Below are 15,287 nucleotides of genomic sequence, written 5' to 3' on the forward strand. Positions count from 1 at the left end.
AATAGGGAATTGCAATAGTTCACTGTCATCATCTGTAATTAGTTTATTCACACTTATATATGTTTTGCTTGAGCCTGGGATGAGGTCTAAAACTCTTTTATTGATTTCCTCACAATGCTCATTCTTTGGTGCTAAAATGGCACATTTTGATAAGTACGATGAGTCCATAGGCGTTTGTAGGTTTTTTCCATAAATTTCTGAAACTATGTCTGAATCAGAGATAAGTGGTGGGGGTAAGTCCACAGATTTGTCATCAATTGTTGGGTATTCCCCATTGCCAATGCTTGTTGTGAAATCTGGACATGCATAACTTTAATTTGAAAATTCAACCATGAAAATTGGTCGAGTAGAAGAGCCAAACGAAGTGGGAAATGAAAAACTAAATTTAACTACCAATAGAGCAAATTTATTTTACGTATAATCCGGGTTTGGACTGTAGCTACATATATTCCAATGCTTGATGGGACATCTGTGCGTACATACCCTCAATTTGAGACCTCAATCATGAAAATCGGTCGGGTAGATGAGCCAAACGAACTCGGCAAAGAGAAACAAAATTTAACTCCCATAAGAAATACATGGGGAGCAAATTTCGTTTACGTAGAAATCGCGTGGAATTATAGATACATTGATGCCAAAGCTTGATGGCAAATCTGTGCGTGCATACCTTCAATTCGAGACCTCAATCATGAAAATCGGTCGGGTAGAAGAGCCAAACGAACTCGGCAAAGAAACCCCAAATTTAACTCCCATAAGAAATACATGGAGAACAAATTTCTTTTACTTATAAGCCGAGTAGGATTATAGATAAATATATCCCGATGCTTGATGGCAAATCTGTGCGTGCATACCTTCAATTTGAGGCCTCAATCATGAAAATCGGTCGGGTAGAAGAGCCAATCGAACTCGGCAAAGATAAACCAAATTTAACTCCCATAAGAATAACATGGGGAGCAAATTTCTTTTACGTATAAGCCGAGTAGGATTATAGATAAATATATGCCGATGCTTGATGGCAAATCTGTGCGTGCATACCTTCAATTTGAGACCTCAATCATGAAAATCGGTCGGGTAGAAGAGCCAATCGAACTCGGCAAAGATAAACCAAATTTAACTCCCATAAGAATAACATTGGGAGCAAATTTCTTTTACGTAGAAATCGCGTGGAATTATAGATAACTATATTCCGATGCTTGATGGCAAATCTGTGCGTGCATACCTTCAATTTGAGACCTCAATCATGAAAATTGGTCGGGTAGAAGAGCCAATCGAACTCGGCAAAGATAATCTTAATTTAACTCCCATAAGAATAACATGGGGAGCAAATTTCTTTTACGTAGAAATCGCGTGGAATTATAGATAACTATATTCCGATGCTTGATGGCAAATCTGAGCGTGCATACCTTCAATTTGAGACCTCAATCATGAAAATCGGTCGGGTAGAAGAGCCAAACGAACTCGGAAAAGAAAAACCAAATTTTTTTAATATATAAGATAATCTTAGAGGGGAGTAGAGAAGCTCTTGGATTTATTATAGGGGCATACTGTCACTGATACAAGCGACAACTGCTCTTTTGATTAGACACACAAAACAGTTTTAAAAACTGATGTCAATCGAGTTAGTTATAAAACTCTATGCCAGAAGTGCTTACTTTTACAGCCAGTTTTGTGTGTTGCTAAGCCTAGTGGTAAGGGTTTGACAAGTTTGATTCCAGGCACGCCCAACGGTACTGAATGGGCGGTACTGAAACGACTGTTCTTGTGGGAAAGATTTGAGACCAGTGATCACGTGTCTAAATACGAAATAATCATTATTGGCTTTTACAGTATGCATTTAAACGGTCTGTTTTAACAAGTTTTTGGGGACGTAAGTTTTCTTAACTGGAAAAACCGTTATCCGGACTGGCCTCGGTCCCGAGGAGTTCGGATAAGAGGAAGTCTACTGTAAGTTCAACAAATAATGGAATTCATTCGACATCGTCCAGACCTAGATGCTATTTATTGGGCTCATAATTAACGATGGTATCTAACAAAAGGTCGACTTTAGATAGTAATAAGACTAGGATTTGAACAGTTTTCTTACCAAAGATGTAAAAAATCTATAGGCGTAGAAAGACACACAATTAATAATACACATATAAGACTACAGTACCAACGAATTGTTTCAATAATTGTAATGAAAATGAATTGTAGAACATTAAAACGTCATTCAGTAAGTTAAGAAAAAGTGTTAAAAATTCTAAACGTTTAAAAAATTTAAAATGGCAATGTTGTTATACATAAATATAATGTTAGCCAAAATCGAATATCTTGGCACTTGAGTTATATCTATATTATGCCACAGGTATATTCCGAATTCGCTTGGATTAAGCTGTCAAAATTCTATTTATCTAATGAGTTAATTGAAAGATATGAAGTGACTGCTGATCAGCTTAACAACTGTTGTCAATGTCAACAAGTTAACAATGTCATAATCATCAATGGCGGACTAACATGGAAGATTGAATAAAGTATTGAATAAATTTAGTTTCTTGATTCTGGAAATATATCAACTTATTTAATGCAAACAAACCCAAAGACATATTATAATTTGTATGTACACTTTTATTTTAATTAAATTGTTTGCTGTTAAAAATTATTCATTTTGTTAAAAAAAAAACTCACTCTATATATAGTATACTGAGTTATTTTTTCATATTTATTTAGTAAATAGTTTGTTGAGAGGGTCGGAGGAAGTAGCCTATTTGTCTTGTCCAACCCACAATAGGTTGTAGCAACGTGATTGTTTAGAATCAATTATCAAAATAATATTTACTAAACATTGTTGACTTCCTTGTAAGATAGACCTTCGACTTTTCCATTTAGAGAGAAATTATGTAACATGCCTTGGTAAATTAAAAACACTTTAAGAAACCTGTACAGTACCTAACAAAAATTTTGTGTATTTCAATTACAAAAATGTTTAGTATATTTCAATTACAATAAAATTTACATTTCAATAACTAGAGCCTTAAGTGACTCTTATCGACCCAAGCTCAAGTTTTACGATCGAGTAAAAGCCGATGTTGGAAAATGAGCGAGGGTTGAAAAGACATTTTTTTACAATAAAAACCTCTAAACTACTTCTAACTTGTTTTCAGTTCAATTTGCTAATGCAAACAAGTAGATGTTTGAAGGTAATTCAATCGTTTTGTCTATTACGATTCCCTAGATGCCTAAAGAGTAAAAATGCTTCTTTAGACGCTTGCATTAAAAACGGCTGTTTTTGCTGCAGTATGATGAAAACTTTTTTTAAATTATTACAGTATTTTAATTTTAAAAAAGCTAGGTTACTTTAACCTCACTCTATTCTACTCTCTCCACCAGTTTATAATTATATGTCTCTCTGCCTATATTATATGTTGTAGCTGTTCTCTTATAGATTCATCATTTCCAAAATTTGCCGCCCGGGGCAAAGTCTATCTCTATTTTAAATTTTGGAAATGATGAATCTATCACAAAAAACAAATTATTATGCTATCACGAAAGGCAAACAATTATTTAATAGGAAAACTATTTGGAAATAGCAAGAAAAACTTTCTGCAACCATCCTCTAAAACCCTTTAAAAGTGCATTTTGACTTAAAAATCTACTACAGTATTCTTGTTATCTTTTATATCAAAAATACTTTTGCAAAACTTGTGACGGCTAGCCTGACTACTACTGAACCGATTTACACGCGGTTTGTACCAAAAGAAAGGTTATCGGTCCTATGTGCAGGTTTTATTGGTAATTTGAGAATTTTTATGTTAATTGGTTTTGTGTTGTTATGGTATTGTCAAAATTAGAAATTCAACTTTTCTTATGGAGAATTAACATGGGGCTAATCTATATCTATAAAAGAGGAACTATGTATGTATGTATGTGTGTGTGTGTATATACGTTATGGACTCCGAAACCACTCGACAGATTGTAATGAAACTTTCAGGCATTATTTAGCATCTTTCAAGGATTGTTCGAGTGAAGTTTGGTGCAGATCCGTCTAAAGGGCTCTGCCCCAGAGGGTTTAAGTGGGCCAATGTCAGACTTTTTGATCTACAATGTTTACAAATAAATATAATTTAAAAGCAGATGTTTACTTTCACCAACTGTTTTGTAGGTTTGAATAATCACAACATTCTGTATTAATTAAAATGCCTATTAATATATAGATAGTGCCACAGTTTTAACAGTTTTTTTAGTGTGCAGTTTTCTACAGAGTGCAGCACAGGAAACTATTTTACTTTTGAATATGTCCAAATGTATTAAACCCCAATCGCAGCACACCTGTGCACTCAACAACGTTTAAAATCTCCAATGTTAAATATTAAAAACATAAAAACCTTTATCAAAGTATTATAAACAATAAAAGGGATGAGAATGCCTTAATATTTTTATCTTTCGTTCTATACCCACACAATATAACATAAATTATTAAGTGAATAATAATCGTGCGTGCTATCTCGGATATTCAAATGCCTCTCAATTTTTAATTAACCCACCACATTACTGTCATTAAAAGAAGGAACTCCAATAAAACTAATGCGAAACTTAAATCCACCGAAGCAGTGCAACGTTACCAGACTAACGATTAAAAAAATGACGTCAAAATGTATTAAAGCTAAAATTATTAGTGGTAGGTTTAAGGGATAAACAGTCTTAATCCCAAGAATGCTGATGATATCATCCGAATCACCCTCTGAATTTAATCAACTACAATTTCCTTAGTGTATTGCTTTTGCAATCACCATTATAAGGCACTAGGGCAATCCCTGACTATCGTCTGTTTAGATGTAGAAAACATGCTTTTCACACAGACAGATGTATTTTGTTAGCGCAGCAACGCGCGCCGGGTAACTGCTAGTTCTATATATTAATAGACAAGCATGTTTATTGAAAACCTTTAATCTCAGCTTCTGTGCATTGAAGGGAAAATCAACGCATACTGTTAGAAAGATATTTGCCTGTAGATGTGCAGAATCCCTTTATAAATTAAAATAGGCTCGAAAAAGAGCACACAAATGAAATTAAAATTTTAAAAAAATTAACATGGGCTTTATGGGTTGCCATGTTGGTGACAAAATAACAACAAAATAAAAACAGAAAATCAAAACAATTAGCAGAAATTCCAGTGACATGTTTCATTTACAGCCTGGGGTGAAAATAGAGAAGCACAAAACATAATTTTGGTTGAGTTTTCGACCACGAGCCAGCTCTAGTTAACATTAATTTATATGTTCCGCATCTGTCATAATATGCCTACAAGATTAGAAAAATATGTATAAGAATACAGTAATAAAAACAGGAATGACAGTGAAATTATTTTAATTATAGACTAGTGTACCTGTTGCTCGAATTCGAGCAATTGTGAAGCATTACAGGCGTTTTTTTGAAACGAATAACAGTCATAATTTCTGGTGACTTTATAAGAGTCGACTCAAAGATTATGGAAATACTCAAGATGTACACATCAGTTAGATATAATCAAAATTTTTTTTAAATCTTATCTTTTTACTAAAGCTGACCTTGTTTTTTAGTGTTTTCTACAAATTTCCCCCACTGGTAGCCGCATTAGGTTGTCTATAATAACGATTATAAATATAAAAAAAAACAATATTTCTATTTCTTCTACTGTACTTGGTTGTGTTCTATGACTTTCCTGTTTCCATTGTTTGCAAATCGGCTCTTTCAATTATTGCTCAATAAATATAGCACAGTGTTAATTCAGTTTTATTTTTAGTATATTAAATTGTCCAGTATTTCTCACTTTTTTCCATTGTAATTTTAAAAATTACACCAACCAAGTATCGTCTACTACTACTACAGATGCAATACACCAAAGAATATCGGCTACGTCTAATCTTCAAGAAGTGGTAAAAAGGCAGAAACCAACCCATACAATAGATATAAGTTAACTCCATAAGAAATAATTTTAAGAGTTACTGTGATATTAGGATTTTCCACTGATTTGGTAATAGAACATTATATTGCAAAACATGGCACGATTCAAAAGAAAATCGATTTTAAAATCAGAAAAAACCCATTGCAAATACTTCATTTTGACAAATTTATTAAATCACAATTTAAATATTAACAGCTGTTTCATTCAAAAGTAGTGTAAATGTATGCATATGGTCGTAATGTAAACAAATCTGAAGACGGAACTTTAAAGGCCTCTGGGGCAGAACCCCAAGGGAATTTACCTTGTTTCTCGTTTGATGGCTCACGCCCAACCGTTCTCTGTAATTAGCTGTGACAAAACCCCGTTTTCCTCCATAAGAATAACATGGGATGGGAATTTAAAGGCTACTGAGGCAGAGCCCCAAGGGAATTTACCACGTTTCTCTTTTGATGGCTCATCTACAGACCAAGACCTTTCTTTAGACACCTCTACCGAGTTTCTACGCCCAGCCGTTCTCTCAAAATAGCTGTCACAAAGAAAAACAGTTTCAAATTAATATATAGATTATCGATTGTATTGGTTTATTACTTTATTTTAATGCCATTAAACAAGTCTTGGGATATTAAAGCAAATCAAGCATATCAAGCATATGTAGTCCAACATTTTATAATATTTTTTGAAATCTTCGCTATATGTGTTTTGTACCTTACAAATACCTCTTAATATTGTTTTGTATACTATTTGTATTTCTTTACCTGCAGTCATCAAATGTGTAAGGATTGTTGTACCAATGTCAAAATGTTTTGTTGGGATAGTATGAATCAGAATGAATGAGTAACTGGCTTGTAAATCATTACCTTCAACAAATTAAACAAATTTCTAACTAAAAGCAATTATCAGCAAAGTTCATCACCACGGGGCGAGCTCTAGTTATATGTAATTTGCTCCCTGAATCTGTTAAAAATATATCTTTCAAAATTTACTAGTCTTGGTTTCAAACAAAAGGTAGGCTATGGCTATTTAATCATAAAACTAATTCAAGACAAAGACACCAATGCAGAATAACCCCTGATACATTAGATTGAGTCAAAGTTTTAAAATACACCTAAAACGAAATTCCTGATATAGAAATTATATAAAGACCTATTAAAGACCTATGATATAAAGACCTTGCCTCTATTGTGAAAGGAGAGGCAAGGATGGCAGCATACAGAATGGTTTGCAGTGGCAACTGGAGGTGTGCTCCAGTGAGCACAGAATAATTGTGGACAAGGTGCAGGTGAACACGTTGGAAATGTTAGCAGACAGGATGGTGAAGATCACAGATCTAGAAAAGCCATACAATGTCAACACTGTCAACACTGACAGGGCTGCATGGGATAAAGAAGAACCTGAATACATGAAAAGGGGGATCACTTGGTATACAGATGGCTCGACAAAGCCAACGGGCACCGGGGCTGGAATGTATGGAGTCAGACCCAAGGCGCAGTTTTGCGTAAGCCTGGGGAAACTGGCCATTGTATTCCAGGCAGAAGTTGTTGCCCTATCCGAGTTTGCAAGTGTGTTTGAAGCGTGGTCTGACAGGCCATACTATATACATGAACTCGGACAGCAAAGCAGCACTAATGGCACTTGACAGTTTTGACTTTGCCTCTAAGGCTGTATGGGACTGTCATCGGACCATGAAAGCCCTGGGAAAGAACAGAAGGCAACGTACAGTCAAAGAGAATACTGCAGACACCTACTGGTACAATAGCGGCAGATGCCCTTGGGTTGAATAGGAGAACCTTGCGGTAGGTGGTTAGCTTCATCTGAGGCCATTGGTTATTCCGCAGACATCTACTCAAGATGGGATTCAAGTTATGTAGGAAATAAGGAGAGGAGAAAGAGTCAGCCTTCCACGTGATGTTTATGTGCCTAGCCCTACAAGGAATACGTATGAGATCCATTGCCCTATCGACTGGAGATCAAAGGGAAGAACAGTTTACCATAGTCAAAAAGATCTCATGGTTCACAAAGGACCTGGGATTTTACGGAGAATGAGGACCTGTGAATGAGGGTGCACAATAAGCTGTTCCAGCTGCGATGCAATCCCATGGTTACCTTAAAAATATGATGAAAAGGTCTGAAGAAAAATGGTAGGTCTATACAAGATTTAGTCAAATATAATTTTTTAAATAGTTCCAGTGGCCTAATAAGAATCCCTTTTTATGTTGGCAAAGATGTCTTATTTTACAATTTCAATGAAATCTTGGACAATATGATTTTTAATCTTAATTCACCTTAATCATTTCACTGCATAATCCATTTGGATAGTTTCAGTATTATATATTTTTTTAACAATTAAATTTTAGCTTACCTAATGAACATTGCTCCTGCATATGCAAAGAGGAATGAGGAATCAAAAAATCCCAGAAGCGATGCTGCATTTTCTCCATCTACAATACAAGAGTTTTTTTTAAGAACAATCATCATCAAACAAATAACCAGTTACTGGTTACTAGTTAACAGTTACTTACGCTAACTATAGCACACAAAGGTTCTTAATCGGAATCCTTGATTCTAAAACACAATCGGTGGTTATTTTATACAAATACAGTTTCAATACAAAAAAGGTATAAACACCATGTATATAGTTATTAAAAGTGTACATTAAATAAATAAAAACCTTACTTGACATATTTATAACTTAAACATATTTGGCAAACAAAAACAACATCATCTAGGTAACACACGGAACTTAACAGGAGCGGGCTCCGTGCTATGCGACTCTTCAGCCTTAAATTTAAAGGGTCGAATGAGAGAGGTGGAGACCAAAATTATGTTCAATCGGTTCCTAGAAAGAAGTACCTGTGTGAGGTACGGTTACTCATGAAACTGCTGGTAGGTAATAACGCATATTTCTCAATAAAAATAAATTCACCCTGAGAAAAACTCTGTTGTGATAGGCTATTTATGGATAGTTAGTGATATTGGAGGGCAGAACTTTCCCAGAGTTCTAGGTACAATAACTTGCTATTTCCTTTATTCCTGAATTTTGAGAATACATCTAAAAATAAGTTATATTTATTCAAAATCACTGGAAATAGGAAGAATCGACAGTACAATAGGTAGTTGTCTTTGTCAAAACTACTTTTAGCCTATTTAATTTTGTTCATAAAATATTCTTATTATAACTAGCTGTTACCCACGGGTTACACCCCGTTTGACTTCATAAGTATTAATAAAATTATTGATTGGTTAAGTTAAGATGAAATAAACAAAACAGAATACAGTACAGACAAATAATCTAAAAAGGTAATAAATTAAAAGAATAACAAACAAATAAGTACAGCTGAGGTATTTTTAACATTCGGCATATGGAAAGTTTCCTTTAAGCCTCGTTCACACGTATCGACTTTCTGCCGTGCGCCGTGTACGGCACGACGTCGTGTTTATTCAATAGCATTGATGTAAATGCAACTGTTCACACGTATCGACCACGGCGCCACGCCGTCCATGGTAGCCGTGGACATCACGACCTTCTTCAAGCGACAACGCGGCGTCGCGCCATACTGGACCTCTTGAACACCATGGTGTCTTATGGATGCGTTCACACAGGTCGACGCGGGGCCGTCCCGACTCGGTCTAGCGCATGCGCAGACATTGTTTGAGGTCTTCCTGGATTCGAGAGGTGTAGTACATCCATCAAAAAAGGCGAAATCTTCCACTTTTATAAAAAAATTGTAAAAATAACTTATGTGAACAGTTCACAAATTCATACCCCCTTATTATTTGCTATAAAACATTAGTTTTTAAACAGTGAAGTCATGCCTTAATATGGACCACAAAGCTCGTTTGTAAAGATTAACCAGATTTATTTGGAAATGAAGTCAGCTTACATAATTTGTGTGATACATAAAATACACCTTTTAGCGCAAAACCTGAGAGTAAGGCCTCGGGTACTATATGAGCGGCGATCGGTGAGCGTCAAGCGGCAACCTGAGCGGCACGTAAGCGGCGGTGGTGGTTACGATACAAACAGCACTTTTATAACACTCATGAAATTTACCCAGTTTTATAAGTCAGTTTAGTCGAAAATGGTAAGCTATGCTTACCTGCAAGACGTATTGCAACTATTGTTGCTATCTGACAGTTGTTTGTCTTTAAAAAAGACTTAGTTTTTAGAAAAATCTTAACCCTAACTTTGTTCCATACTTTTATGGTGACTGAAGAGTTTTAAAACTTCCGTGCTGATGGTCGTTCCACAAAAATTCCCTGGACTGCACCTCACGTATCGACCCGTATAGCATGTTTGCTGCTGTTTCCCTGTCATTTTAGGCCTAAATGAAGCATGACTCACCTGAGTGGCGAGCGGCGTTTTCGCGAAAATCGTTTTTGACTTGGAACCATGACCGGCGCTGAGCGGTGCCGCTCGCCGCATCGTGGTCACCCTCAACAAATTTACACGCAACTAAATGAGACCCGCACGGCCCAAGTCGTGTTGTTCACGGCGCGAGTCGTGTGGTCCACGGCACGGTTCAGGAATGCACGGCGCCGAGCCGTGCACGGCGCACGGCGAAAAGTCGATACGTGTGAACGAGGCCTTAGAAAGCAATTAGGACCTTAAAGGGTGATATTTATGAAATAATGGATAGTTTGGTGCAAGGTTTCTCGTCATGACGAACATTTTAATTATATGGTTTATGGGGGTGTGACTTGTAAGTTAGTTTTCTCAAAAGTTCATGGGTACTTTGGGCTTTATATAAAGATTTTTGTTTGAATTTCTTCCATACAACTTAAAAAGACAATGATATAGGCCTACCTGTACAGTAGACTCTACTTATAAGCCTCCAAATTGGGTTAAAGAGGCATTTTAATTAACCTATATACGTAACATAATGTTTCTATTTTCGTTTAAAAACTTATTGGTTTCATACAGATTAGGGCCTAAGTTATTTTAGTTTAACACGGATTCTTTTTCAACGGGAGTTTGAAAACTCACTAGGCTAAAACTTAATATAAAAAAGAAATGTTTACCATAAAGTTAAAACTAGAAGTTCTAGAAATGTGCTATGTTGGCTATAATTGTTGTCAGATCCAATCTTACGCAGTAGACGTACCTGTAGGCCTAATTTGTAAGGTTAGGTGCAATGGAAAGAAACCAAAACCAATCAATACATGATCAGTGCATACAAGCACCCTCACACTGTCACTGATGCAATAGGCCTATAACTTATCTTTGGTTAGGAGGATTTGTGGACTAAAAGTAATACTTTGGTACCTAGACTAAATCTCAGTTTTGTAAGAGAAGTAAGATCAGCCAATACTATAGAATCAGCTAGCTAGTTAAATACTTACTAATTTCTACACAGGGTTAAAGTAATCTTGGGTTGTAAACTACTTACCAAAAGGAGCCCAATCACACCAGTCTGGGTTAGTAGTGTTAATTGGCTTGGGATTCACTTCGGAACAGTTACGATGGAGCACATTCTTGACCACACTGATAGGCTTGCGGTTCATATGGTAGCACATGTACGTGAGGAAGGTTAAGACTACGACAGAACTTCTATACCTATAAAAATATGTGAGCGTGTTTAAGCAATCACAATTACCTATTCCCAATAGTGTGTAGAAAATGTATAGGCTTACACTAAGTTAGCTTTATGATTGTGATTAGAAAAACAAGTTTGGGTAGGCTATAAAAAGTTACTTTAAGAAGTTAGGCCTAGCTTAGGCCTACCTAAACTAACTTAATACGGTATAAATTAACTTATAACTTAGGCCCTAACAAAAGAAAAAAATACATTTTGCATTGTGAGTTTTAACTTATTTAGGGTTCAACCTTAAAATATATGGGCCTCTATTTTAAAATATTTATGCTTACAGATCTCAAACTCTGGTAAGATTTAAACCTTTTTCTTAAACCACAACCAAAATAGGCCTATTAGGCCTACCTTAAAAAAATCATAGTCTCTATTGTATTATCATTAATTAATTGTCAATTCTATCGATAATCAAATTTAGCCTAACAAAAACAAATCTTCTATATCAATTGTAACAATCGATTAAGCCTAAGTAATTAGGTTTGAGTCAAACTTTCAACAGACTTTGAAGACTAAGCCTAGCTATTTAACTTGGCAAGTAATCGCAAACACTTATGTAGGCTATTTCAAAATATAAAACGACTTACCATGCATTCCGGTTGAAAGATTTTCCAGGACAAAATATATTGCAGCATTTTTGTAGAGTCCTGATTCCAAAAGGCACATCTTTTAATGGAGGAGCCATAATTTCAAACTAAGTTAGAGTAGATAGGCCAACTGAATACAAATAAATAGATCTTTAAAAAATGTAATAATACTGAGCTTTAAAACACTTAATATAATAATAAAAACTATTTAGATAATTTCATAACAAATCAACCTTTTTTCTTTGGCGAAATAACAATGACCAATGCCTAGACAATGCCATAACTAAGGAAAAGATTGAAGCAGCCCCCTCACTGACACAAGCACAAAGTCTACTGTCACTTTGTAGACTGAGAGGTGGTTTTAGTAGAAACAGCTAGTTATATGGAGATAATTTACTTTGAAGAAAATGATAAGATAAACTGTTTTAATATCATGTCGATCCATGAGTCCATAGTCCAGATAACCAGTAAAGCTAAACTGTTGGAGAGTAAACAAGTGTCACTTGAGATTGTGTGTACTACGTGGACAGATATCGCACCTATTGTGTACAAATACAACAATACAGTGGTATTACACCGTCGTGAAGTTAGCCAGTTAGCGGCTCTTTACATCGGCGCTTTTTCGGTTTGTAATAGATGTGGGTTGGTACTCCTGCGGACGCCACAAACGTGTTTTGCAGGGATGTCGGAAACACAATTCAATGACAATACGGTGCGAAATGATGTTTTTATATTTATATAATGTCAATTATACATTGATAAAACGTGTATACAAGTTAAAACTAATTAATTGACCTATTTTAAAAGGCATATTTGAGACCGTAGTGTACATTATACGTAGCTATGGCTTAACATAACGCGATCAATTAAAACTCCGAACATAAAAAGTGCATAATCTTTTTTCCCAAGCCCATCACATCAACTTTGAGCTATTGTAATGGTAATATACAATGTGTAGAATACTCAGTATAAATATGATTGAGGCAGTCCAGTGAATTACGAAGCTATAAGGCAAAATGTATATGGTTGATAGTAACTCGTATCAGGAAAAAGTGCACAATCTTTTTCCTAAGCCCATCACATCAACTTTGAGGTATTCTAATGGTAATGTACAATGTGTAGAATACTCAGTATAAATATGATTGAGACAGTCCAGTAAATTACGAAGTTATATGGCAAAATGTATATGGTTGATAGGAACTCGCATCAGGAAAAGTGCACAATCTTTTTCCTGAGCCCATCACATCAACTTTGAGGTATTCTAATGGTAATATACAATGTGTAGAATACTCAGTATAAATATGATTGCGGCAGTCCAGTGAATTACGAAGTTATATGGCAAAATGTATATGGTTGATAGGAACTCGCATCAGGAAAAGTGCACAATCTTTTTCCTAAGCCCATCACATCAACTTTGAGGTATTCTAATGGTAATATACAATGTGTAGAACACTCAGTATAAATATGATTGAGGCAGTCCAGTGAATTACGAAGCTATAAGGCAAAATGTATATGGTTGATAGTAACTCGTATCAGGAAAAAGTGCACAATCTTTTTCCTAAGCCCATCACATCAACTTTGAGGTATTCTAATGGTAATGTACAATGTGTAGAATACTCAGTATAAATATGATTGAGGCAGTCCAGTAAATTACGAAGTTATATGGCAAAATGTATATGGTTGATAGGAACTCGCATCAGGAAAAGTGCACAATCTTTTTCCTGAGCCCATCACATCAACTTTGAGGTATTCTAATGGTAATATACAATGTGTAGAATACTCAGTATAAATATGATTGCGGCAGTCCAGTGAATTACGAAGTTATATGGCAAAATGTATATATATGGTTGATAGGAACTCGCATCAGGAAAATTGCACAATCTTTTTCCTAAGCCCATCACATCAACTTTGAGGTATTCTAATGGTAATATACAATGTGTAGAACACTCAGTATAAATTGAGGCAGTCCAGTAAATTACGAAGCTATATGGCAAAATGTATATGGTTGATAGGAACTCGCATCAGGAAAAGTGCACAATCTTTTTTCTAAGCCCATCACATCAACTTTGATGTATTCTAATGCTAATATACAATGTATAGAATAATCAGTATGAGTATGATTGCGGCAGTCCAGTGAATTACGAAGCTATAAGGCAAAATCTATATGGTTGATAGGAATTTGCGTCAGGAAAAGTGCACAATCTTTTTCCTAAGCCCATCACATCAACTTTGATGTATTCTAATGCTAATATACAATGTATAGAATAATCAGTATGAGTATGATTGCGGCAGTCCAGTGAATTACGAAGCTATAAGGCAAAATCTATATGGTTGATAGGAATTTGCGTCAGGAAAAGTGCACAATCTTTTTCCTAAGTCCATCACATCAACTTTGAGGTATTCTAATGGTAATATACAATGTGTAGAATAATCAGTATAATTATGATTGAGGCAGTCCAGTAAATTACCAAGTTATATGGCAAAATGTATTTAGTTGATAGGAATTTGCGTCAGGAAAAGTGCACAATATTTTTCCTAAGCCTATCACATCAATTTTGAGGTAATCTAATGGTAATATACAATGTGTAGAATAGTCAGTATAAATATGATTGAGGCAGTCCCCTTAATTACCAAGTTATATGGCAAAATGTATATGGTTGATAGGAACTCGCATCAGGAAAAAGTGCACAATCTTTTTCCTAAGTCCATCACATCAACTTTGAGGTATTCTAATGGTAATATACAATGTGTAGAATAATCTGTATAAGTATGATTGAGGCAGTCATCTAAATTACCAAGTTATATGGCAAAATGTATATGGTTGATAGGAACTTGCAAGAAATAAGAATTCATTATATTTTTCTATGCACATCACAACAACTTTGAGCTATTCCAATTGTAAAATACATCGTAGTATATAATATTTATGAATATGATTGAGGCAATCAAGTCAATTATCTGTGGAGAAATCTGAGGTATAATCTGAGGAGAGGTAACCTTAACGAAAGGGAAACAAAATGAAACTGCTTTTTCAAAAAGATAAAAATTTAAATAAGCTATTTTATTTACTTTATAAACATATCGTGTATGAAAATAATCTATTTACACAACCTTAAACTATAAACGTAAGAAAAACATGTTGGAAAACATAAAGATAAAAAAACAACTAACTAGAATAATATCTAATTTGTTCCA

General features: G+C 35.1%; 1 protein-coding gene across 3 annotated transcripts in view; it reads right to left on the reverse strand.

Moving 5' to 3' along the window:
- LOC128985618 (glucose-6-phosphate exchanger SLC37A2-like) overlaps positions 1–12,624 on the reverse strand; it is a 41,759-nt gene extending 29,135 nt beyond the window's left edge. For all 3 annotated transcript variants that reach the window (XM_054405310.1, XM_054405309.1, XM_054405308.1), the window contains exons 1-3: positions 12,093–12,624; positions 11,308–11,474; positions 8,280–8,358 (exon numbers count right to left, since the gene is read on the reverse strand). In XM_054405310.1, coding sequence (XP_054261285.1) covers positions 8,280–8,358; positions 11,308–11,474; positions 12,093–12,190 — 344 coding nt within the window. In that variant the 5' untranslated portion in view covers positions 12,191–12,624. The remainder of the gene's footprint in view (positions 1–8,279; positions 8,359–11,307; positions 11,475–12,092) is intronic.
- Between the last annotated feature and the right edge of the window lie 2,663 nt (positions 12,625–15,287).

The sequence above is a fragment of the Macrosteles quadrilineatus genome, unplaced genomic scaffold, assembly GCF_028750875.1.
Source record: "Macrosteles quadrilineatus isolate MER2022 unplaced genomic scaffold, UCM_ALF_1.0 Scaffold_2__2_contigs__length_208266976, whole genome shotgun sequence".
NCBI lineage: Eukaryota > Metazoa > Arthropoda > Insecta > Hemiptera > Cicadellidae > Macrosteles > Macrosteles quadrilineatus.